Source organism: Chanodichthys erythropterus, chromosome 19 (assembly GCF_024489055.1).
Source record: "Chanodichthys erythropterus isolate Z2021 chromosome 19, ASM2448905v1, whole genome shotgun sequence".
NCBI classification, from domain to species: Eukaryota; Metazoa; Chordata; class Actinopteri; order Cypriniformes; family Xenocyprididae; genus Chanodichthys; species Chanodichthys erythropterus.
In genome coordinates, this window is record NC_090239.1 from 1,517,133 (window position 1) to 1,544,485 (window position 27,353).

Genomic DNA, 27,353 nt, shown 5'->3' on the forward strand with positions numbered 1-27,353 from the left:
GAGTAGAAATATAAATCGAGTCGAGCAGATGGTTCATGTTTTTGGAGATTTAATCGTTTCGTAAATAATGTCCCTCGCCAGCTGCCGTACTGGACTACAATTCCGCACCGGACTACATTCTCCATGAGTGACGCGAGGAGCGCCGCTGAACTCTCATCAACACACAAACGAGACGAATAATCAAAAACAACCGTAAGTACACAGACAACACTCAGTATAATTTGGCGTTTTTAGGATAATATCGAGATTATGATGATTTATTGTGTGTAACTGAGGTGTGATCGGTGTGTTTGAGCGTTTTGAAGCGCGGGTAGTGAGCAGCAGGTTAATGCTAACGCTAACAGGAATAATAATCAGGAATAAACGTGATAATAAACATATACTTCTACTTTACACGACATTTATTACACATACAGTTTATGAGGACGATAAATACATCTGAAAATATTGATAGTTTTTGTGTGAGAGATGATTTATTGTGTATTACACACATACCTGAGTTTGGTGCTGCTGTTTATGTGATTTTTGAGGGAATATTTTGTTAGTAATGTTATCTGGCATAATATTGAGTCAGTTTCAGGTCCTTTAGTTTGATCTGACATTGTTAGTGCAGAGGAATGACATTTCAGTGCTGACAGGTACATCACATGACTCTTCATGCTCTTGTCTCCTCAGGAGTTTGGAGGAAGATGAGGGTGAAGGAGATCCTCAGGACGGCGGCACAGGCATGGAGTCCTGCCAAACAGCATCCCGCGTACCTGGCTTTAGGTATATCACTGTTTATGTGTGTGTTTTCACTAGGGCTGGGTATTGACACAATTTTCACAATTCGATTGCGATTCAATATCGATTATTTTGGATGTAGTATTTCAGTTTCAGCACATGGCAAATTTTCTAGAGGAAAAAATCTCTCAGCTAATGCTGTAAACTACACATGAGAGTCAGCTGGTGCTACTATAATAATACTGAAGGTTAAATTAACTTATTTATATATAAACACTTAAATTACACTCAATGATATTTTATTATAAATAAAGTTTAGAATTACATAATCATATTTCTACTCCAATTCATTTTTTTTATAAATATAAACATTTAAATCGCGGCTGATTTATTCAAACATGCATTAAATATTGAAGAACATTATAATGAATATGTAATGATACATAGCTATATTTATCTTTCTAGAGTCACTTTTCTATCTGACTAATGAGTTTATGGTCACTGAATATGTTTTTCTGAGGTAAATGTGACATTGAAGCTGTTTTATTGAAGTTGAAGCACTGATTGAGCGATTACACGAGACATGATACGGATTTCAGTAAGTTGTACTGTATATTTTAACATACCTTCAGATGTTCATGTTTATTTCGCTGTAACTGGTATTAAAGTGGAGGAGAGGATGATCACATGCTTCTCTTTAACTGAGGCGCTAAAGCGATCCGTCACGCCACATTAAACAGCGTCAAAACGGTATTTATTTTTTGAATCTCATAATAAGATGGACGTCATTTGAAATATGAGACTTTGCTTCATATCAAAAGTAACAAAGATTATTGTGATTTATTGGATGGGAGGAGCTGCATATTCTGCTCATTCATCAACTGAAAACAGACTAGACTAATCGATTCTTGGGATTTAAGAATCGATATCAGTTCGTAAAAATGAGAATTGATTAAAATCGAGAAATCAATATTTTTTACCCAGCCCTCACCTTCAGCCTGTGTTGTTGAAGTGAATGACAGCATCTTTTTACATTTAAAATGCTTGAATAATCTCATCTTCTTCACTGTCTCGTATCTGCAGGCACCGCAGCGCAGCAGTTAGACGCATCTTTCAACACCAGCTCTGCTCTGGAGATCTTTGAGATGGATTTTGCTGATACATCCATGGAGATGAAGCTCAGAGGAACTCTGCCCACATCCAACAGGTCGGTTACCATACACTAGCTTTAAAGGATTAGTTCACTTTCAAATAAACTTTTCCTGATAATTTACTCACCCCCATGTCATCCAAGATGTTCATGTCTTTCTTTCTTCAGTCAAAAAGAAATTAAATTTCTCCATATAGTGGACTTCAATGGCCTCGAGACGGTTGAAGGTCAAAATGACAGTTTCAGTGCAGCTTCAAAGAGCTTTAAACGATACCAGACGAGGAATAAGAGTCTTATCTAGAGAAACCATCAGTCATTTTTGAAAAAAATACAACTGTATATACTTTATAAACACAAATTATCGCCTCGCATGTGCTTCAGCTTTCCGTATTCTTCAAAAAGCTTACGCTGTATGTCCTACACCTTCCCTATTCTACTTACAGAACGAACGCGACACCAGTTTTTTTTTTTTTCTGTAAGTTGAATAGGGAAGGTGTAGGACATACAGCGTAAGCTTTTTGAAGAATACGGAAAGCTGAAGCACGTTCAAGGCGATAATTTGTGTTTATCAAGTATATACAGTTGTATTTTTTTTAAAAATGACCATTCGTTTCTCTAGATAAGACTCTTATTCCTCGTCTGGTATCATTTAAAGCTCTTTGAAGCTGCGCTGAAACTGTAATTTTGACCTTCAACCGTTTGGTGCCCATTGAAGTCCACTATAAGGAGAATAATCCTGGAATGTTTTCATCAAAAACCTTCATTTCTTTTCGACTGAAGAAAGAAAGACATGAACATCTTGGATGACATGGGGGTGAGTAAATTATCAGGAAAATTGTATTTGAAAGTGAACTAATCCTATAATGCTTTAGAAAGAAGTCTCTTCTGCTCATCAAGGCTGTGTTTATTTGATTTAAAAAAATACTGTAAAATTGTGTAAAATTTTTATGATTCAAAACAGCTGTTTTCTATGTGAATATATAGTAAAGTGTAATTTATTTCTGTGATCAAAGCTGAATTTTCAGCATCATTACTCCAGTCTTCAGTGTCACATGATCCTTCAGAAATCATTCTGATTAAAAATGCAAAATATTAATGAACAGAAAACACGACTTGGGTTTTGAAATAAAGAGACTGGTTTACTACAGTTTGTGTATCTCTCTTCCTTGAAAGTGAATTGATGTTTATGTTTCCTCAACAGCGATTCAGTAGTAGGAAAACCGGTATAGCAGCAGAATTAGTGTCATCACTCTGCATGAATGATCTAACACACAAACACTTCATGTTTCTGACACATCTGTCACTCTCACTGGAATGTTAAACATCAGTTTGTCTATTAGCAGCAACCGTCACATTTTCTCACAATGGCGTATTATTTAAATACCATTTCCAGTTTTTCTCGCTGGTTATTTGTTTATGCAGTTGTCAGATTCACTGCAGCTTCTTTTGAAGAGTTAATATTCTTATTAGGGCTGTCGATTTTAAAGGGTTAGTTCACTCAAAAATGAAAATAATGTCATTAATTACTCACCCTCATGTCGTTCCACACCTATAAGACCTTCGTTCATCTTCAGAACACAAATTAAGATATTTTTGATGAAATCCGATGGCTCAGTGAGGCCTCCATTGAGAGTAATGACATTCCAACTCTCAAGATCCATAAAGGTACTAAAAATGTGATCATGTGAGTTCAGTGGTTCAATCTTAATATTATAAAGTGATGAGAATACTTTTTGTGCTCAAAAAAACTAAATAACGGCTTTTCAACAATATCTGTATGGGCGGATTTCAAAACACTGCTTCAGGAATCTTTTGTTTCGAATCAGTGATTCGGATCTCCTATCTGCTGAAATCACGTGACTTTGGCACTCCGACGATGGCACTTGGGTTCATAAAGCTCTGAAGCAGTGTTTTGAAATTGGCCCATATAGATATTGTAAAAAGTATTCTCATCGCTTTATAATATTAATATTGAACCACTGAACTCACGTGATCACATTTTTAGTACCGTTATGGATCTTGAGAGTCTGAATGTCAATGCAGGCCTCACTGAGCCATCGGATTTCATCAAAAATATCTTAATTTGTGACATTTGTTCAATTTAAATACCGAATGGCCTTCTCTTTCTATGTTTATTTACTGCAAATTCAAAGATTTTGGCTTAAATACTAATATATATTTTCTCTTGGGAAGAATAAAAGAGTTATAACTTGGTAATTTATGATGATCTGTGCTAGTTGTAAATGGTTTCAAAGCTGTTTTATTTTTAAATAGCATGATGAAAAGTCCATTGTTTTGTTGCATCATGACAAATGGCTGTGGTTTTTGAGGAAGGCCATTTCTGGATTTATTTGGTCTTTAAATGTGATTATAAATGTTCTATGTATGTAAATACTTCAAGGGTATCATACCTATTCAAAGTTCTCCATTTCCCCCCGGTTGCTTGTCTATTTTTATAGGTCAGTGTAAATACCTACAGAAAAACCCAAATGGTCCTTTTACTAACATTGATTCAATGATTTGAAAAAAAAAACTTAATTTGCGTTCTGAAGATGAATGAAGGTCTTACGGGTGTGGAACAACATGAGGGTGAGTAATTAATGACATTTTCATTTGAGAGCTTAGAATCTCTAGTTTACATATTTGGTGACTGATTTTCAAAATAAATTATAGAGGAGCAGTAATTTATCAATTTGCAACAAGCATATTTTCATACTCATAAGGCATGTTCAGACCTTTATTTTGAAATAGCTATGAACATGAAAAATCATTAAAGATTGGTTGAAACATGTTTGTTTTCATGCCAAGAGTTCAAAAGATAACATCCATTCAATTTTTTGAGAAAAAAAGGTCTTAAAATGTTTTTAATAGAAAAAAAAAATACATTTATGATTGTGGCGGCGATCTCTAACCCACATTCATGTTATTTTTATGTTTATTAGAGGCTGAATTCATATCAAATTCTGCCAAACTTCCCATACTACTTCTATATAGGATGTCTACTTCATAAATTGTATGAAAATAATGGAAATATATGGCTCAGATCACTCTATGGAAATGGAGGCGCCTTTATATGGTCAGTAATGGAGCTTGGTTGTCATCTAGTGAAAAAGTGTGGTACTGCGCCCAAACTAAATCTTACTGAAAGCTCATTTTTTGAGATATCAACCTGAAATTTGGAACACAACTTGTTCAGATTTTTGGCATTGATTTCCTTGCAGCTTTAGAGTAAAACTTGTTTTGTAAAATATGTATTTTATATAAAATATTATATTTTTACATTTTCATAAACTTAAACTTCTATAACTTTTTTTCTTTTTCACTTACATAAGTTATTTCACATCAACAATAATCTGCCAAATTTCATCTTTTAAACAAGATCAGCCTTATGTCTATACCCCAAAGTATTCTTGAATTACAACCATTTAAGTTTGGATAGTGCATTTTCTTGTCTAAAAAAAAAAGGGGGGGTGACAGTTAAAGGGTTAGTTCACCCAAAAATGAAAATGATGTTTATCTGCTTACCCCCAGGGCATCCAAGATGTAGGTGACTTTGTTTCTTCAGTAAAACACAAATGATGATTTTTAACTCCAACCGTCTGTCAGTCGTATAATGCGTGTCAATGGGAACTCCATCTATAAGAGTCAAAAAAACATGTACAGACAAATACAAATTAAACCCTGCGGCTCGTGACGACACATTAATGTCCTAAGACACGAAATGATCGCTTTGTGCAAGAAACCCAACAGTATTTATGTCATTTTTTACCTCTAAAACACCACTATGTCCAACTGCCCTCCACATCTGGTTAGTGAGGTCAAAAATCGCGTTCTGATGACAGAAGTGATGTCTCGCGCTTTGCTTCAATGAGTGCTACACATCAATGCCGTTGTCAGAGCGCAATCGGACCTCACTAACCGAGTGCTGAACGCAGTTGGACATAGTGGTGTTTTAGAGGTAAAAAATTATATAAATACTGTTCAGTTTCTCACACAAATCGATCATTTCGTGTCTTAGGACATCAATGTGTCGTCACGAGCCGCAGGGTTTAATTTAGATTTGTCTGTGCATGTTTTTTTGACTCTTATAGATGGAGTTCCCATTGACACGCATTATACGACTGACAGACGGTTGGAGTTAAAAATCATAATTTGTGTTTTACTGAAGAAACAAAGTCATCTACATCTTGGATGCCCTGCGGGTAAGCAGATAAACATCACATTTTCATTTTTGGGTGAACTATCCCTTTAAAATAAGAACGCCAACAGATACAATAGATGCCATGTGATCACTGATATTCAGACATTAATTTGAATCATATACAGTGTTTGTGTATTTGTGATGATCTCATCATGTGTTCGCAGGTTTCACAGTCTGATCTGGGTGGCGTTTGATATGGACGTCACGTCGGGTTCGTCAGGGCGGCTCATCGGAGGTTGCGAGAACGGAAGCGTGACAGTCTTCGGCCCGGATGTCATTCTCGCCGCGGGAGAGGACACCGTGATCGGACAGTCCAACAAACACACGGGGCCCGTGCGCGCCCTCGACTACAACCGCTTCCAGGTAGAGCTCCGTCTCGTTTAGGATTCGCTCACATCTGGTGTTGCATTTGCAATAGACTTGTGCCGATATTCGGTAATGCGATAAATCGCGATAATGAATGTGCACGATATTGTAATCGTGGGCACTTCAGAATACCGTAAATAATAATTTATTACCAATTATTAATTTTTTTATAAGGCAATTAAGAATACTTTACCCATCAATTGTATAAAATGCACAACACAGCTGTATTCTGCGTCAAAAGGACACGCGCTCAGATGTAAACAATCCCAACATGCACGAGAAGCACATGACCGAACCAGTAAAGGAGACGAGCTGAATGAAAGTGCGCGTTCACTCTCTGACAGCAGAGGGCGCTGATGGAACAGCAGAAATGCAGCGGTTACCACGGAAACCACACAAACAAAGCAACTGCGCTAGTGAAGTTTTTAAAATGCTTCAAACAGCCATTAATTTGTTTGTAATCTCAGTGTTGTTCATCACAGCACCAAATACTGAATACTTAAAAAAGACTTAAAAGGATATTTATTTTCAAACCTAAACATTTTTATATTTTAATCTGGACTACAACATGCCCTAATGATTAGAAATGTTCTTATTATTTGTTATTGTTCAGTAAAATTTCGAAAACATACAGCTTCATTAATTAACATGTTAATTCATTATCACTAAACTGACAATAAAAATACTTATAAAGTATTAACTATTATTAATTAATGTTCATTTCTTAGTTACTATTTAATAACATTACTAAAATCAAAATAACTTATTTAATGGACATGAGATAAAACTAACAATAATCAGTTGTGTTTCTAAACTAACATTAACAAAAAATAACTTTCTGTAACAAATGTAGCTATTGCTCAATCTTAGTTAATGCATTAAATAGAGTAAAGTGTTATCTGTTGTTCTTTATAGCCTAATTCTTTTGCATTTTAATCTGTTTGAAAATTTCAGTCAGAGTTGTTTTTGTTTTATTACAAAAAGAGTTCTTAAACCTGTTAAACTATGACAAAAATGGTTTTGCAACTTATTTTAATATCATGATAATACCGTATACCGTGATAAAAGCTTCATCAATTAATCGCAACATGAAAATTTGATACAGTCACATGCCTAGTTTGCAAACACTCATGTGTTTTTTCCTCTCTGTCAGAGTAATCTCATCGCGTCAGGAGCCAATGATTCAGAAATATACATCTGGGACTTGAACAACTTCAGTAATCCGATGACACCGGGCACAAAGTCACAGGTAGCAATGCTTTTCTATGCAACTAGTGTTTTTTTATTCTTTGAAATGTCGTCAGTGTTCGCAGCATCATTAATTGTCTCTCTGTTCCTTCAGCTCTGTGAGGTAAGATGAAGGTGCTGGCGAGGGTGTGTGTTTTGGTGCTGTTTGGGTTGGATTAACCTCTTCACTAACATCACTTTGGTGCCCCTATTATGCTTTTTCAGATCTGACGTGTGTAATATAGCTGCTTGTGAATGTTAAAGAAGTGGTTGATTTTTGATTTCACGTTTTTAACTTCAGTTAGTGTGTAATGTTGCTGTTTGATCATAAACAACATCTGCAAAGTTACAACGCTCAAAGATCAATGCAAAAGAGAGATTTTCTTTTACAGAAATCGCTCTAAATGGCTGGTAGGGACTACAGCGAGCTTCTTCCTGGGTTAGTGACAAACCCTAAAATTTACATAAACCCCGCCTCCAAGAACACAAAACAAAGGGGGCGGGGCCATGTTGGTCTGCTTTAGAGAAGAGGAAGAGTTGTTGTAGTAGAGTGTTGTTGACATGCCGTCATTTTACGCCGGACTGCTTCACAAACGAGGGTCGATTCAAAACAAAAGATGAACATGACGGCACATGCTAGTGGATGAGTTGAATCGACTCCACAGCAACTACATCAATTTATCCACTAACCATTCAGAAACGTCTAAAAGTTGTAACTTCTTCCTGAGTCTCTCCATCAGTGTCGACTCTGGTTTGAACAATAGAAGGCTGAACACTTTCCTCATTTTGGCTGCGTGAGATTCTCCAGCTTTGTTGTTGTTGAGCTGTTAAAGCTCCGCCCTCTTCTGGAAAGTGGGCTGGGAGCAGCAGCTCATTTGCATTTAAAGGGACACACACAAAAATGGTGTGTTTTCGCTCACAAATAGAGGCAATTTTGAAAATTTTGAGCTGAAACTTCACAGACACATTCTGGAGGCACCAGAGATTTATATTACATCTTGTGAAAGGGGCATTATAGGTCCTCTTTAAAGTGTTTTTTGGCCTTGGATGCATGTAAACTTGTTGTAGGAGACTCCAAAACAACACTAGGAACCTTAAAAATGGCACAATAGGGGCACTTTAAGCTGACGATGGTTTACTACCTAAAATAGCAATTCTGAGACAATTTATCTGCAGCATGTCCAGACTGTTGTTTTGGATGCTCGTTCTTGCATTTTCACAAATTCAGCTAGTGGTTTGTGGGAAATTCACAGACATTGTGGTGGTTTTATCCGTGTGCTTGTGCATGTCGTAGCCAGCGGAGGACGTCAGCGTGGTGGCGTGGAACAGTCAGGTGCCGCATATACTGGCATCCGCCAACCCCAGCGGGAAAGCCGTCGTCTGGGATCTGAGGAAGAACGAACCCATCATCAAAATCAGTGACCACAGCAACAGGGTAAGAACATCCGCTCGTATGAGCCTCTGATTGTGAGCGAAAGAACATGTGTGGGTCATATTTCACCCCAAAAGTCCAAAAAATAAACTTTTTTCTTAAAGGGACAGTTCACCCAAAAATAAAAACTCTGTCATTTACTCACCCTCAAGTTGTTCCAACCCTTTTATGAATTTCTTGTTTTGTCAGATGCACTGCTCTGGGATGTTGTGGCATCCAGATGTGGCCACTCAGCTGGTTCTGGCATCAGAAGACGACAGACTTCCTGTGATACAGATGTGGGACCTCCGTTTTGCGACCTCACCACTTAAAGTCCTGGAGAATCACACCAGGTGGAGACTCATTTCTCTACAATTCACGTCTCTGTAAGCTGCTTTGATGTTCCTGCACATGTGTGATGTCCTTTTTTAAATATTCCAGAGGGATTCTGTCCATCTCGTGGTGTCAAGCAGATTCAGAGCTTCTGCTGAGCAGCGGCAAAGACAACCGCATCCTGTGCTGGAACCCAAACACCGGAGAGGTCCGTCAATCACAGCTGCTGCTTTATTACATTTACATGACATTTACTTTCATGCATTTGTAGGACACCGGATCGAAACCATGACTTTGACGTTGCTACCACCTTTACAGGTCTCTACAGTGTCATTTTTGTATGATTAATATTTTGAATCTGTTTTCTAGGGGTTAAACGGATCATAGTTGTTCCGTACGGACCAGGTCCCATGGTTCGGCACGCATTTGATTCGTGGATTAATTGCAAGTTTAACCACCTTGTTAGAGTGAAAGTTTATCATTTGCACATGTTTTGTCTTGCCAGTTTACACATTCAATAGATTTTAAATGCTAGAAGAGACAAAAGGGAACTCAGTGGACGGAGCGTTCTTTAGAACTTCCACAATATTATAAACTTCCGGTGAGAGTCATGTGCTGGTGTGTTGAGCATCAGTAGTGTAATACTTAGTTTATAATCAGAATATATTCACTTAAATAGTCAGGCACAGCATTAATTTAGTTATTCAAACGTAAGACGGCATAGAAAATAAATAAATAAAGACGTTCCTCAGTGTTCCTCCTCGACTAAATTCAATCTGACCATCAGTTTTCACACTTTTATGTGAAAAAAAGCTTCAAAAATGAAATATTTATTGTGCACTTTAGTTAGATTAATTGAATAAAATGTGCTGAAATCATTGACTGACAGCTGCTGTGATTATAAAGAGAGAGCGGCGCTCGCTTTCTGATATTCATTCACAAGAAAAGTTATTGTTTTTCATCAGATTTTCTGAGTATTTCATACTTCACATTGATAAAATGTATTTTTAAACCTAGTTATTTTATAATGTTTAATATTTAGTCAAAAACGAAGTGAGGAAATGGCTGATATATGCGCAAATAAATGCTACTTTGCCGCCACCTGCTGGTTAAAGTGGTAATTATTGTCTTTTTTTTATTTTTAAATAAGTGTTTTCTATCAAATGTTGAATTTCCTACATTTTCAAAACATTCGGTTTTACAATGGGGACAATCTCAGATGCATGAACAAATAATGTTTGTGGTCGTCACATTAAAAATAACATTTGAAGTGCTGGAAGAAAATGCGTGTGTGTCTAATTACAGATAACAGCGTTTTTAAACACTCCCAATAGCTTCATCTTTATTGCAATCAATTAGGTAAATGTGATAACTGCATTAAAATTTGAATACAACATTAAAAAGTCAACCACTGATGGTTTTGTGTCGATGTACAGCGACTACAGAATGAACATCTAACAGTTCACCGGAAACGCCCGAGCTGGCTTAACCACAACCAGGAAGTAACCGTGCGTATAGCCCATTCAGTACTCAAGCGCTGTGAGCGTCCAGAGAAAAAATCGAAGTATTCTCATAAACACAGTAGATGTCTTAAAGGGATAGTTCACGCAAAAATGAAAATTATCCCATGATTTACTCACCCTCAAGCCATCCTAGGTGTATATTCTTCATGTTTTGTCATAACTGTTAACCAGGATTGATAAAAATCCATTAGTGTGGGATCTCTGATTCACTTTCCACATTTATTAACCATCATTCCTTGTCTCTCATATCTTAGGTGATTTACGAGCTGCCAACAGCCAATCAGTGGTGTTTCGATGTGCAGTGGTGTCCTCGTAACCCCGCCCTCCTGTCCGCCGCATCATTTGATGGGCGGATCAGTGTGTATTCTGTTATGGGTGGGCGTCTTCAACAGCACCAGCACAGCACAGTGGACCAGGTGCGATTATGTTGACGTTTTATACGCTCTTTCCAAGGAACGATGATCTGTTTGTGGCGTTAACCATCAGTCTTTCTCTGTTCTCAGATCTCAGCTTCGTTTGACACCAACGACCCGTTTGGAACCGGTCAAGCTCTTCCGCCTCTGCAGGTGCCTCAACCCGCAGTCGAGACCACCATCATTCCTCCACTAACAAAGCCGCCCAAGTGGGTGCGAAGGCCTGTAGGCGCCTCATTCGCTGTGAGTATTTCAGGGATATTGGTTATATTTTAAGATTGTGTTGAACTTCCTGTGAGTTTGTACTCGCTTCTGTCTCCTCCAGTTCGGTGGGAAGCTGGTGACGTTTGAGAACCCTAAAGTGCAGCCGCACCCTCGACAGGTGCAGGTGAGTCAGGTGACCACAGAGACGGAGTTCCTCCAGCGCTCCACTGAGTTACAGGCCGCTCTGCAGTCCGGATCCTTCACCAACTACTGCAACAGTAAGATCATGAGCGCCCCCTCTGACGCGGAGCAGGACATATGGCGGTTCCTGATGGTAAACGAGAGTAAACGATACTCTTCAGGAAATGCATGGCCTGTTCAGCTGTGGAAAATGTTTCTGTTCTGTCCTGTTTTAACAGGTGAATTTTGAAGATGAAGCACGCGTGAAGTTTTTGCGGCTGCTGGGCTTCAGTAAAGACGAGCTGCAGAGGAAGGTATCGCATCAAACTACGGCACTGCCGACCTCCTGATTCACTATAAAGAGGAGAGCTTTGTTCTAAATGCAGGACCAATTATGCCATTTGCTAGATTAAAGGAGTGACACAGTTTACCCACTGACACATCTTACCCCACCTCATTATTTCACGTTATGTTTTGCATGGAAAAATCCTTTTTTGCAAACTAGTCCTAGGTTTTTGGCCCGATCTGAACCAAACCAGTGCAGTGAGATTCTCCGGAGTCTGATTGTCAATAATTATTAAATAAAAAAATTGAAATTTCGATTCACGGTCGCTAAGGGCCGCCAAAACGTTAGAAGTGGGCGGAGCCACTTTTACTAAAATGGCTATAACTCGTGAACAGAATGAGATATTTTAGCCAAAATTGGCACACGTGTGTATGGGCTTAATCTTTGGTCATGTGAAAAAAATTGAGGCAATTGGCCACTTGATGGCGCTATAACAGGAAAAAAACCTTGAAAATGGCTATAACTACTTAACCATTAGTCCGATTGACTTGAAAATTGGCCCGATCAGAACCAAACCAGTGCAGCTAGATTCACTGGAGTCTGATTGTCAATAATTATCAAAAAGAAAAAGTTGGAATTTCGATTCACGGTCCCTAAGGGCCACCAAAATGTTTGAAGTGGGCGGAGCCACTTTTACTAAAATAGCTATAATTCACGAATGGAATGAGATATTTTAGCCAAAATTGGCACACGTGTGTATGGGCTCAATCTTTGGTCATGTGAAAAAAATTGAGGCAATTGGCCACTTGATGGCGCTATAACAGGAAAAAAACCTTGAAAATGGCTATAACTACTCCACCGCTAGTCCGATTGACTTGAAAATTGGCATACAGTGTTTTTGTTCAAGGTGCCATGATTGTCTATGAGGACATTGACATATCTCAAAAAACATGTCCGCCATCGGCCAATGAATTTTGAGCAGCTATAAGACAAGGTTAAGAGGCCGATTAGGATGAAACTCACTGGGCCTGTTTGAAATTCAAAAGAAATTTTACGTGCGTAAATGATTGTGTATTGCGCGATTTTTCGCACACGCCCACGACATTCATACCACATGGTAGATTTCCTCATTCTGAGCAACTTTGCCTCTAGGACCGCCGCTGTCCATTGAATTGTTCGTTAAATATTGGAGATCAAATTTGGCGAACTAGTCCTAGGTTTTTGGCTCAATCTCAATAATCTTTGAAAAGCTTTAAAAACCATATATTTCCTATGATAAATTGGCTGTATTTGCTGTAAATGGTCTTTTCCATCTATGAATCGAGATGTTTACAGGCTTGCTAATTAAAACATACCATTTTAGACGTGCTTATAGGCCTTAAAGCGCTTAAACCCCGATAATTGCTGCTCACAACTATATTTCTAACTTGTATTTGCACAGATCTCGGCATGTTTGGGGAGGAAGCTTCAACCCAACGGTTTAGATGTGAATGATCTGGCTGAGAAGATGCAGACTCTTTCTGATCAGGTCAGATTCAGGTCTCAATCAACACATGCATGATCAAAATCTCGATGTTGAATCATCATTTAGTTTCTCGTCCAATCAGAGAGCAGATGAGTCTGCAGACAGTTTGTCTGGTCGTGAGTCTCCTGCTGATTTCTTTCGTCAACTACCAAAGAAAGAGAAAGACAAAGAGCCCTTCCAGATCCCTGTATCCTCAGGTGAGCATCTTCACATCACCTGCATTAAATAACTTTATGATTTTGATACTTTAGTCACTTCAATCAGATCAAATGTTGCCGTTCTGTCCTGTGGTGTTGAGCAGATACGGACGGTTTGATCAGTCAGGCTCTGTTAGTGGGGAACTTCGAGGGCGCGGTGGATCTGTGCTTGAATGATGGCCGCTTCGCAGAGGCTATCCTCCTGTCAATCAGCGGAGGGGAGGAGCTACTGAAGAAGACCCAGCAACGCTACCTCAACCAACAGACCAACAGTGTCTCCATGGTAACCAGTTATGACTGTTGTCTATACATGATGTCATTTTCGTTCCAGATTAATTTGTTTAAAGTATTTCAGTATTCACTGAATCCACTGTTTATTTATTGCATCATTATTATAATTTAGCATTATTTAGTTACAATTTTATCTCTTGTTGTTATTTTATTATTTTGAGTATTATTACTACTACTATTATAATTTTAATTATATATATATATATATATATATATATATATATATATATATATATATATATATATATATATATATATATATATAATATAACAACAATAAAAACAACAATTATTATTATTATTGGTGGTGTTATTATTGGTGTTATTTTTAATATTTTAATGGTAAAGATAATAATATTTTTTTCTTCTTAATAAGATTTATAATTATTATTATTATTACCGTTGTTGTTGTTATTATTGGTCATCTTGTTCATATTATTACTGATATTTTAGTAATAATAATTGTTGTTATTAGTATTCTTATTATTCTTATTTTAATTATTATTGTTATTTTTATTATTTGAGTACTACTATTACTACTATTATTAGTTATAGTAGTAATAATAAGATAATAATAATATTAACAATAATAATAAATGTTTATTATTCGTCATTTTGTTCATAACATTATTAATATTTTAGTAATTATTGTTGCTATTTGTATTATTATTTTTTATTTTTAGTATTATTATTAATTATTATTATTAATAATATTATTGCCATTTATTATTATTGGTTTTGCTAAGCCTTTGTCGGTGTCTTCTTTCTTATTTTTATTATTATTAATTGTTATTCTTATTAATTTAATGGTAAAGATGATAATAATAATAATAATTCCTCTTTATAAGAAGCATTAATATTATTATTATTACCATTATAGTTGCTGTTCTTGTTATGAGTAATTTTGTTCATATTATTGATATTTTTGTAATTATTATTGTTATAAATATTCTTCTTACTATTAATATTCTTATTATTTTAATTCTCATTGTTTTTATTGTTTTAAGTGTTACTTTTATTACTATTATTAGTAATATTAGTAACAATTAGACAATAATAATAATTGTTTTTATTATTAGTCATCTTGTTCATAATATTATGATTTATATTTTAGATATTGTTGCTATTAGTATTGTTGTTATTGTTATTATTAATAATCTTTTCTTCTTCTTCTTCTTCTTCTTCTTATTATTATTATTATTATTATTATTATTATTATTACTATTAGTATAGAGTTGTCGTCTTCTTATTAATAATAGTAATATTTTAATGGTAAAAGATAACAATAATTCTTCTTATTAATAAATAAAGTTAATGAATTGCTGTGTTTACGAGTGATGTTTCCTCCTCAGCTGATCTCGTCAGTGGTGACGCAGAACTGGTGTAATATCGTCCAGAGCTGTGAGCTGGAGAACTGGAAGGAGGCGTTAGCGGCCCTGCTGACCTACGCTAACCCGGAGGAGTTCGCTCCTTTTTGCGGTAAGATGCCTCACAAATCACCGTACATTTTGATCGAGAGGAGTCGTCACATGAAGGACTCCTTATAATAGTCATTACTAGTCTGCTACAGTTGACAAGCAAGTTTCTGCATTAGTATAAGCATAAATGCAATTCGGGGTCACGACCTCTGGAGTGATTGACAGCTGTTTGTGTGTGTGTTCAGATACTCTGGGCGCTCGTCTGGAGGCTGAAGGCACAGAGAAACGCTGTCTGCAGGCCTGCCTGTGCTTCATCTGCTCCGGGAACATCGAGCGTCTGGTGGAGTGCTGGACGTCACAGAGGGATTGCTCGTCTCCGCTCGCGCTGGAGGTCACGTCTCCTTCACACACACTTATATCTGCGTCTGTGAGCGATATCCTGACGCCGTGATGTTCTCGTGCATCTACAGGACCTGGTGGAGAAGGTGATGATCCTGCGCAAGTCGATCGAGCGTCTGCGTAATGGCGAGGTGTGCGTTCGGAGCTCAGCGCTGACGGAGAAGCTCATCCATTACTCCAGCATACTGGCGTCACAGGGCAGCTTGAGTACCGCGCTCAACTACCTGCCCGACGACTCCGACCAGGTACACACACACATATGTAAATATATACCTAATTTCATTGTACTTCATTTGTGTAGTAACATGCATGTGTCTGTGTGCTCTAGGTTGGTGTCCGGATGTTGAGAGACAGACTGTCACATGCGAAGGGTGAGGCTCTGCAGAGACAGCAGCCGTCTGCACCAGCAGGAGGCGCTACAGCAGCTCCGAACACACACACTCCTCCAGCACACACGCAGGTGAGCCGCAGGTCACTCCAGTACAGTCTGTCATCATCACTGTCTGTGGTTATGATGTGCACGCAGTCTGCTGATGATCATCAGACACTGTTTGTTTTCTGATGGCCTGATGGATATTGCGGATGTTGTGAAAGACATAAGCTGGCATACAGTGTGTCTGCTGTTTGCGAAAGGCCGTCTCGCTCTGATTTACAGTGGATTTTCACGAGTCATCCTCATGTTTGGAGCTTTTTGTTGTCTTCGGGGAGTTTGTGCCGAAGCAGAATGAGGTTATAGTTTCAAAATATACATTTTTGACTTTTAAAATATAATTGTGAAAACCTCGTTGTGCAATAGGTTAAAAACACATCAGTCTATTAATAATAATCTTATCATTCAGATACTATTATAGTTTTTATGAATATTTTGAATGTTTTTTTATATGTATATTTTTCCGTTTTAATTTTAAAGTTTTAGTGATTTTGTTGTCATTTATTTACAGTGTATATAGTTTTATTTCGGTTTTGGTTGTAGTTATTTCAGTTCTTTAAGTTGATGTAAATGTTTTTATGGTTTTAGTTTTAGGTAAATATATTAACCCTAGACCTGTCTACATAATTACTGTATCGATTGTTCATGTTCCTAGTTTTATTGTGAAAGATTCATCACAATATTCTAAAGGTAAATGTATCTGTCTTTGTAATTTCTTCATTAAAATAAATAGCTATTTTAGCATTCATCATCAAACTTTATTACAGATGCAGTGTTCAAATTTACATACATAAAATACAAAAAGTTCAACAGCAAACACACAAAAAAAGATACAAAACTCCACAACTTGGACTGATAACATGTAGTACTGACCCTTAAATTTGATAAATCCACAATAATTTCAATTTTGGAAGCATTAAGAATGCAAATAAAGCTGTGAGCAAGAACTAAACTTATGGAAAAATTGGGGATGTGTCGATATGAAAATTTTGGCCGATACCGATAATTATATATATATGAAAGCCGATAACCGATAGATTGGCCGATAAATCTAAATTAAAATTATAGCATTTTTGAGAGCCGGATTACAAAAACAAAAGTCTCACCATTCAAATCCATGTCCAAAACACACAATTATAATGTTCTCATTATAATATTATGTAGCTTATATGACAAACTTGCACTGCACATGTTGAACTTAACTGTATTTTCCTTTTTGAAGTGATTTTCAATCATATTTCATGCATTTCAAACCATTATGGTGAACAGTGCGCATCTGAAGGAAATAATCCATTATTATTTATCGACTTTAATATATCTGCCTTATTTTCTTATCTGGCCGATAACAATAACATTAAAAATGAACATATATTGGCCAATACGATAACCGATAATTCTTTATATTGGAAAGCCGATAACCTATATATTAACCGATAAATCTAAATCAAAATTTTTATATAATTTTTGAGAGCCTGATTACAAAAACAAAAGTCTCACCATTAAAATCCATGTCCCAAATGCACAATTATAAAGTTCTTATTATAATATTTTGTATCTTGTATGACAGACTTGTGCTGCACATGTTGAACTTAACTCTATTTTCCTTTTTGAAGTGATTTCAATCATATTTCAAGTGATTTAAAACCATCATGGCAGACAGTGCGCATCTGAAGTGCCTGTTGAAGGAAATAATTCATAATTTATTGGCTTTAATATATCGGCCAAATTTTCTTATTGTGCCGATAATGATAACATTAAAACCAAACATATATCGGCCGATAACCGATATTTATCATATATTTGAAAGCCAATAACTGATATATTGGCCGATAAATCTAAATCCAAATTTTTATATAATTTGATTACAAAAACAAAAGTCTCGCCATTAAAAGCCATTATTTATCGGCTTTAATATATTGGCTGAATTGTCTTATTGTGTCGATAATGATAACATTAAAACCAAACATATATCGGCCAATATCGATAACCGATATCGATAATATATTTGAAAGCCAATAACTGATATATTGGCCAATAAATCTAAATCCAAATTTTTATATAATTTGATTACAAAAACAAAAGTCTCACTATTAAAAGCCATTATTTATCGGCTTTAATATATCGGCTGAATTTTCTTATTGTGCCGATAACATTAAAAATGAACATATATCAGCCGATACAGATATGGTGGCTGATATATCTTGCATCCCTAGTTAGCCAGTATTGCCTTTTGTCTGTATCTGTTGTGCTCGGTAATAAAATGTCCAAGATATTTTAATTTCTCACACACACACACACACACACACACACACACACAGAGTAAGATGCTTAGACTATTTAAAAACCAGAAAGTTTAGACTGTTACTAGCATTATATATAATATCATGTTCAAAGCCATATGATGAGAAGTTGTTGGAGACCAGCACTACTAGGACTGAAGGAGCACAAGATCATAATGTGATTGACTAAAATATTCCCAATCATACACTCCAGCTTTCAATCATTCATATTATCCATATAAAGATTAAAAGAACTCGTTCTTGTCTCACACCAAAAGGGGTAGAAACTTTATCGCCTACTTCACTTATAGTCAGGTGGGAATAAACCAGTAATCCAGAATTCTCACAATGGATTTGGGCTCATTTTGAAAAATAATTTTTCTAGTTTAACTAGATGCATCAATAAAAAACATAAAAACTGATGAGTTTTTACTTCTTTACTATTCCCTTCAGTTCAGTATCATGTACCAGGTCTTAACAGATTATTTCAAGGTAGTTGCCAAGGCAGCATTTCCAATTTTCCTACCTTGAACCTCTTTTCTTGTGTGTTTGCATCATCAAGGCTGCACAGGCTATTTCATAAAGTTGAGCAATAATGCAATCGTTATTTAGGCATTGCATGTGTTGATGTGTCGTAATGTGTGTCCTGCGCAGGGGTCGTACCCGTCCACACTCCCTCCTCAGATGCCTCATGTCGCACCGCAGACGATGCCCCGTCTCTTCACCCCTCAGACCCTTCCTGATTCTGCTCCGCCTCCCGCTGGAGAGCCACGGCCCGGCCTGAGACCAGCCTACCCACAACACCCTGCCACAGCGCCGGGTACCTGTCAATCAAATAACAACATCAGCCTTTAAGCGTCATAATATATATAATATTAGCAAAGTCTTACGACATCTTTACTGTTTCATACAGGTTTCCCTCCCTCTCAGCCGTTTCCTCAGTCCGGGCCTCTTGGTGGTCCTGTGGGATTCATGTCAGGTCCATCAATGCCCTCCTCCAGCCTGGCGGGTCCTTCGGTGCCGCCCTCCTCTCCACCGGGACCCATGATGCCCCCTCCACCTGCCCCAGGGTTCATCTCACCCACCTCTCTACCAGGCGGCCCGCTGCCCTTTTACCCAGGCGCTCCGCACACACAGGGCCCCGCGCCGCCACCCAGCGGGATGTATCCACCTCTGGGAGCGGTTTATCCTCAGGGCGGCCCCGGCGCTCCAGCGGCCAAGAGCTACACCGGCGCCGTCCCACCTCCACCGACAGGTACATGCTTGGAGTGATGTTTCTGAAAGACGTCTCTTCGGGAAGACCATGTACTCTCCATCATGTTGTTCCTGACACGTGTGACTATCTCCAGAAATTATTCAAAATAATGCATCAGCTGATCTCCTTTTGTTTCAGGAAAGAAAGTCACTCGGGTTTGGAAGGACATGAGGGAGAATAAATGATGACAGAATTGTGACTTTTTGTTTGTTGGTTGAACACTCCTGCAGTGTGTCTGAAATTCAGAGATTTTGTATTGTTCCTGCTGTTTGATTTCCAGGATATTTCCCATGGCTGACCTACCAGGGACAAGAGGAAGGTGACAGGGAGAGAGTGTGTGTCTGTGTGTGTGTGTGTGTGTGTGTGTGTGTTTATAAGCTTCAGAACAGTGTGTGTGTGTGTGTGTATGATTAAGTGTGTGTGTGTATTTGTGTGTGTGTTTATAAGCTTCAGAACAGAGAGAGTGTGTGTATGATTGAGTGTGTGTGTGTGTGTGTGTGTGTGTGTGTGTGTGTTTCTAATCTTCTGAACAGAGATAGTGTGTGTGTTTTTGTGTGTGCACGTGTGTGCGAGTTTATAATCTTCAGAACAGATATGGTGTGTTTGCGCGAGTGCGTGTGTGTGTGTGTGTGCGTGTTTATAAACTTCAGAACAAAGAGTGTGTGTTTGTGTGTGTGTGTGTGTGTGTGAGTCTGTTCTGATGCTTATAAACACACACACACACACACACAAATACGCACAATCTCTCTGTTCTGATGCTTATAAACAGTCACACACACACACAGTGTCTGTTCTGAAGATCATAAACACACACACACACACACACGTCTCTGTTCTGATGCTTATAAACACAGACACACACACACAACAAAGAGATTGTGTGTTTGTGTGAGTGTTTATAATCTTCAGAACAGAGACGTGTGTGTGTGTGTGTGTGTGTGTGTGTGTGTGTGTGTGTGTGTGTGTGTGTGTGTGTGTGTGTGTGTGTGTGTGTGTGTGTTCCAGTGCTTTATAGGGACAGCAACAGTCCAAACAGCCCGTCCTCAAACTCGGCTCTTCTAATATTTAACGCTGACTGATTGTTTGTTAGAATATTCGCACACTGATCATACTGTGCTTCCTGTGTGATCTCCTGGAGGTTTATGGGTAATAATGCTTGCGTGTGAGTTTTGCATTTCCAATGATATAAACAGACTGACTAAGTGGAAGGAAAGTTAAAAGTTGGGGGTCTGTAAGATTTTAAAATGTGATCAAAGCTGAATTTTCAGCATCTTTACTCCAGTCTTCAGTGTCACATGATCCTTCAGAAATCATTCTAATATGATGATTGGCTGCACAAGAAACATTTATGATTATTATCAACAGTTGTTTTGCAATTTAATTGCTGAATCTTATTGACGCCTCACTTTTTAACGGTAGTGTAAATCAGGTAGGAAGAGAGTCTTAAACCACACTTATAAATGTCAGATCAAGTTTCTATTAGTATTTCATCTATTATTTTAGCATTTTCAACCCATCAAACTTCTGTATGTCAAATGTTTTGCTGCTTAAAGTGTTTGTGCAACTTCCTATACTATAAATGACACTTGATATGATATTTAAATCAAATGCACTGACATTCACACATTTATAAGTGTGACTTGCTGCATGAATGTGTTTTTATGTACATGTTTTGGTGACTGTAAATATATATTCTCTCTTCAGCTGCTCAGGATGGGTGGAACGACCCTCCAGCTGTTCGCGCAGGACAACGCAAGAAAAAGGTATTTATTTGCATGATGTTAATACTAATTAAGGGGGAAGCAATATAACAAGTCCCAACATCTGTGTGTGTTGTACAGCTGCCAGAGAACTACACTCCACCTGCTCCGATCACCGCACCAGTGATGGGCTTCCCTACGGAGGCTCCTGTGCCGCAGGACCGAGTCCAGGTGCCGCCCGGAGCCCCTCAGGAGCCCAACATACAGGTCAGAGGTCATCCTGTTCAGTCCATCAGATGTGCTTGTGTGATTTGAGTGCTTGATTTTGCCCGTTTGTGTTCTAGTCTTTACAGCAGCTTCCCACCGAGCGAGTGGAGCAGAAGGAAATACCTGCCGAACACATGATCATCAAGACCACCTTTAGCAGCCTGGTGCAGCGCTGTCAGCTGGCCGCCGCAGACCCGGTAACACAAACACAGCAGGCAGATTGCATACAGAAGAGCTGGCAAACTCTAATCTGATTGGCAGGCTTCATGCAACCTTCTGGAATCGGTGCACAGGTTTATATCTGTCCACCGCAGAACAAAAATCTTTTTTTCAGCATAACATTTAATTTAGCATCCTAACATGACTTATTTGGTGATGAATTTTACTTAGATCAAGAAAAAAAAAAGAGGTTGAGCCAAAAACCTAGGACTAGTTCACCAAAGTTGGCTTTTGAAATAATCTCCAATATTTAACGAACGATTCAATGGACAGCGGCGGTCCTAGAGGCAAAGTTGCACAGAATGAGGAACTCATATGGTACGAATGTTGTGGGTGTGTGCGATAAATTGCGCAATACACAATCCTTTACGCATGTAAAATTTCTTTTGAATTTCTCACAGGCCTTTAGAGCCGTGAGTCAAACGGGCCCAGTGAGTTTCGTTCCGATCGGCCTCTTTTTACCTTGTCTGATAGCTGCTCAAATTTCATTGGCCGATGGCGGACATGTTTTTTGAGATACGCCAATGTCCTCGTAGACAATCGTGGCACCTTGGACAAAGACACTGCATGCCAATTTTCAAGTCAATCGGAAGAACAGTTAAGTAGTTATTAGCCATTTTCAAGGACTTTTTCCTGTTATAGCGCCACCAAGTGGCCAATTGACTCAATTTTTTTCACATGATCAAAGATTGAGCCCATACACACGTGTCCCAAGTTTGGTGAAAATATCTCATTCAGTTCACGAGTTGTAGCCATTTTAGTAAAAGTGGCTCCGCCCACTTCGAACATTTTGGCGGCCCTTAGGGACCGTGAATCAAAATTTCAACTTTTTTTGATAATTATTGACTATCAGACTCCAGAGAATCTCACTGCACTGGTTTGGTTCTGATCAGGCCAAAATCCTAGGACTAGTTCGCAAAAGTAGGTTTTTGAAATAATCTCCCATATTTAACGAACGTTTCGATGGACAGCGGTGGTCCTAGAGACAAAGTTGCTCAGAATGAGGAGTTCTACCATGTGGTACGAATGTCGTGGGCGTGTGAGAAAAATTGAGTGATACACAAGCCTTTGCACACGTGAAAATAGCAAAGGCGCCCCCTGGTGGTGATTTCTTTCGATTTTTCTCACAGGCCTCTAGGGCCGTGAGTCAAACAGGCCCAGTGAGTTTCGTTCCAATCGGCTTCCATTAACCTTGACTGATAGCTGCTCAAATTTCATTGGCCGATGGCGGACATGTTTTTTTAGATGCGCCAATGTCCTCATAGACAATCATGGCACCTTGGACAAAGACACTGCATGCCAATTTTCAAGTCAGTCGGACTAAGAGTGAAGTAGTCATAGCCATTTTCAAGATTTTTTTTCTTTTATAGCGCCACCAAGTGGCCAGTTGCCACAATTTTGTACAAGTGACCAAAGATTGAGCCCATACATGTGTGTTCCAAGTTGTGAAAATTTCTCATTCCTTTCACGAGTTACAGCCATTTTAGTACAAGTGGCTCCGCCCACTTCGAATATTTTGGCGGCTCTGAATTGAAATTTCAACTTTTTTGGGGAATTATTGACAATCAGACTCCAGAGAATCTCGCTGCACTGGTTTGCTTCTGATCAGGCCAAAAACCTAGGATTAGTTCGCAAAAGTAGTCCCTACTTTTGAGAAAGAAAGAAAAAGAGCCTTTTCCTGTGTAAGTTGGCGGATTTCTGATCAGAATAAGCTGCAAAGTGAATTTAATTTTTTAAATGTTTTATATTAACTTTCTTTCCAGCAAACAAAGCGCAAACTTGACGATGCCTCCAAACGACTTGAGAGTCTGTACGACAAACTCCGCGAACACGCGGTGAGTTGAAGACGTTTATTCCCGTCTGTCGGGTCTTTACAGTTTCAGAATAAAACTTATGTTTTCTGTCGCCCCCCTCAGCTCTCTCCCAGCATCCTCAGCGGCCTGCACGAGATCAGCCGCTGCGTCAACGGCCGCAACTATCTGCAGGGTCTGGAGGTTCACACGCAGGTCGTGAGCAGCAGCAACTTCAGCGAGATCTCTGCCTTCATGCCCGTCCTCAAGATGCTCATGACCATCGGCAACAAACTGGCCGTGTGACGCCGCTTTCTGAACTCTGCTTTAAGAATGAATACAGCGTTAATATCCCACAGCTTGGTGTTTTCCTTCATGCAATGGGCCTTATTCATCCAACACAAGCAGAACGACTGTTCAGAAAACCATTAGTGCGTGAATTGAATGCAAGAATGAGTGTAAAACATGAACGAATTTGTGCAAATTGTTGCATTGAATTCAATGTGAGAATCTTAAGAACGCAAACAGGAACGGTTTAAGAATTAGCCTTAATACTGTTTAAATTGTCGCATTCAGTTTGAGTGAGAACACGAGCGTAAAAACGTTGCGTAATATGTGTTGAATTGAACGCAGCAGTTGCCTAAGAATAGGCCTTAATACTTAATTTTGTTTAAATCATTTGTAAAAATCATTCTTACGTAAATTGTTGCTTTCAATTCATTGTGAGACTGTATGAACGGGCCTTTGTCGAGAAACACGAACAGAACGATTCAAGCACAGATTCGTTCTGATCGCGTTTCATGAATGAGGCCCGGTGGTTTTTTTATTATTAAAGATCTGACGCTGTCTGTAGTTTAGTCATTGTGATGATTGATTGATTGTTAGTGGACGAAGAGGTTCATTATTGACTGATTGACGAATTGCGGGGATGTTTTTCTTGATAGAGTTCGTTTGTGTGAAGGGTTGTTTTATATTTGCACTTGAGGCTTGAACCGCATCCTCCAAACACTCCTGTAGAAAAGTGTGAAGCTTCTCCAGATGTTCTTGATCAAGGACTGTATTCTGCTCTGATGTGGTTATCGACATTTATAGAGATGGAAACATGTAATACTTTGGGCTGAAAAGTGTCAAGAACACATCCAGGACTAAATCAAAGAGTCAAATGAAGAAAATCAAGCCTGTTTTTGTTTTGCATTATGGCATTTTGAGAACCGTTAAACGCCAAATTCTCATTTTTTTCATATTTTTGTATTTCCCTTCATACTTACATTTTTTTATTTGGTGTGCAACATGCATATGATGTATAAACATTATTTTGAAAATGAGAATGTATTGAAATTCCATTTAAATATTAATGGACCTAAAAATAATCATGTTTCATTGGGTTTTTGAGGTGAAATATGACCTGGATGTGTTCTTGACAACTGAATGCAACTAAACTGATAAACTAGATCATCTTTATGTTCTGCTACTGAAAATGTCAACGTTTTGTGTCCGTACGCAACATTCATTCTGAGGGTCGTGAATGAAGCTCCTACATGCTTGAAAACAAAAATACAGAACTTTCATAAATGATAGTGTTTTTCTTAATGTGCACTGCTTGACCTTCAAAACTGAGGGGCGATTAAAGAATAATGAAAACAAAATCGCATTCTTCAGAATAATGTTCAGTCTTTTTTGTTTTGAAAAATCGAGTGATACACACAAGCCTTTATGCATGTGAAAAAAGCAAAGGCGCCCCCTGGTGGTGATTTTTTTCTATTTTTCACAGGCCTTTAGGGCCGTGAGTCAAACAGGCCCAGTGAGTTTCGTTCCGATTGGCCTCCGTTTACCTTGTCTGATAGCTGCTCAAATTTCATTGGCCGATGGCAGGCATGTTTTTTGAGATACGTCAGTGTCCTCATAGACAATCATGACTCCTCGGACAAAGACACTGCATGCCAATTTTTAAGTCAATTGGACTAACAGTGAAGTAGTCATAGCCATTTTCAAGATTTTTTTCTTTTATAGCGCCACCAAGTGGCCAGTTGCCGCAATTTTGTTCAAGTGACCAAAGATTGAGCCCATACATGTGTGTTCCAAGTTTGGTGAAAATATCTCATTCCTTTCACGAGTTACAGCCATTTTAGTACAAGTGGCTCCGCCCACTTCAAATATTTTGGCGGCTCTGAATTGAAAAATCAACTTTTTGGGGGAATTATTGACAATCAGACTCCAGAGAATCTCGCTGCACTGGTTTGCTTCTGATCGGGCCAAAAACCTAGGATTAGTTCGCAAAAGTAGTTCCTACTTTTAAGAAAGAAAGAAAAAAAGTCTTTTCCTGTGTAAGTTGGCGGATTTTTGACCAGAATAAGCTGCAAAGCGAATTTAATGTTTTAAATTTCTTATATTAACTTTCCTTCCTGCAAACGGAGCGCAAACTTGTCAGAAATCAGTTTGTAATTTTAATGAACCCCAAAACCTCGATCTGGTGCAGGTGTGTTGAATCTAAACTGATGTCTGAGAACATATTAAATGGAAAATAAATTATTAAAAGTTATATTAAGAAATAAATATTACTAATTATTTCACACATAAAATCATTGTGGTCAGTAAAGAACATAACAAGGGGTAAAAATCAAGTCTTGTAGGTTGTAATATTTTGATTTTGTCCTGTAGAGGGCGAGAAAGAAACACTTTCCCTTACATCTTCAAGGGGATAGTTTACCTAAAAATTAAGATTTAGTCATGATTTACTCACCCTCACGTTGTTCCAAACCTGTAAATCTTCTGCTGAACACAAAGGAAGATATTTGGAAGAATGTTTGTAACCAAGCAAATCTCGGCCCCCATTGACTACCATAGTAAGAAAGAATATATGGAAGTCAATGAGGGGCGAGATACAAACATTAATCCAAATATCTACATTTGTGTACAGCATAACACAGAAATTTATACAGGTTTGGAACAGATTGAGGGTGAGTAAATCATGACAGAATTTTCATTTTTGGGTGTACTGTCCCTTTAATTCTCTTTATATAAAATATGGATAACCCATTATTGAAATATTTTTCATGAGCCGGATTTGTATTAAAAATAAATATTAATATATTATCTATATTTAGATTATATTATCTATTATTATTATTATTATTATGAAATTCAGTAGTTGTCTGTGCGTTTTATTTTTCTTGTGTATGACGCATCGTCTTTCAGACTGATAAACTGCACTTCCGTTCATTGATAATTCAGTAAAACGAATCAGAATTTGGTGTTTATCAGGGTGTGTCACACACTGAGACTGAAAGAATGTGACCGGTTTAAAACCGCAAGAGGAGCCGTTCATGTACTTCGTGTCTCATTTCAGCACTGCCAAGAACATCGTCAGTACATTTGAGGGACGGGTCGCTGATTGGTCCGCTGGGGTCATACGGCGCTGTTGATTGGCTGACGTTGATCTGCTGTTGAAATTCCCGGGATGTTGTGAACGTTGTGACGTAACCCCGCAATGACCGCGAATAACACACTGCTGCGCTTCTGGGTTTGTGTGTCAGAAACTGTCTTGCCAAATGTACATATTTACTCAA

General features: G+C 38.2%; 2 protein-coding genes across 3 annotated transcripts in view; one reads left to right on the forward strand and one right to left on the reverse strand.

The window, feature by feature from the left end:
- The window catches only part of arhgap44b (Rho GTPase activating protein 44b), a 70,835-nt gene extending 61,891 nt beyond the window's left edge, over positions 1 to 8,944 (reverse strand). The window contains exon 1 of the mRNA XM_067369570.1: positions 8,358 to 8,944. The gene's annotated coding sequence lies outside the window, so the exon portion shown is untranslated. The remainder of the gene's footprint in view (positions 1 to 8,357) is intronic.
- Positions 108 to 26,346, forward strand: sec31b (SEC31 homolog B, COPII coat complex component). 2 transcript variants are annotated; one of them, XM_067369566.1, is made up of 27 exons: positions 108 to 192; positions 676 to 768; positions 1,807 to 1,930; positions 6,239 to 6,437; positions 7,594 to 7,689; positions 8,962 to 9,102; positions 9,289 to 9,431; positions 9,520 to 9,619; positions 11,189 to 11,350; positions 11,438 to 11,590; positions 11,673 to 11,885; positions 11,971 to 12,045; positions 13,459 to 13,545; positions 13,625 to 13,739; positions 13,844 to 14,022; positions 15,383 to 15,509; positions 15,694 to 15,839; positions 15,919 to 16,092; positions 16,176 to 16,307; positions 19,211 to 19,376; positions 19,470 to 19,811; positions 20,092 to 20,130; positions 21,516 to 21,574; positions 21,653 to 21,778; positions 21,856 to 21,975; positions 23,761 to 23,832; positions 23,914 to 26,346. In XM_067369566.1, exons 2-27 carry the CDS (start codon positions 690 to 692, stop codon positions 24,091 to 24,093), a joined length of 3,549 nt encoding a protein of 1,182 aa, XP_067225667.1. In that variant the 5' UTR covers positions 108 to 192; positions 676 to 689; the 3' UTR covers positions 24,094 to 26,346. The 2 variants fall into 2 exon arrangements, with proteins under 2 accessions (XP_067225667.1, XP_067225668.1); XM_067369567.1 differs by lacking the exon at positions 20,092 to 20,130.
- The last annotated feature ends 1,007 nt before the right edge of the window (positions 26,347 to 27,353 follow it).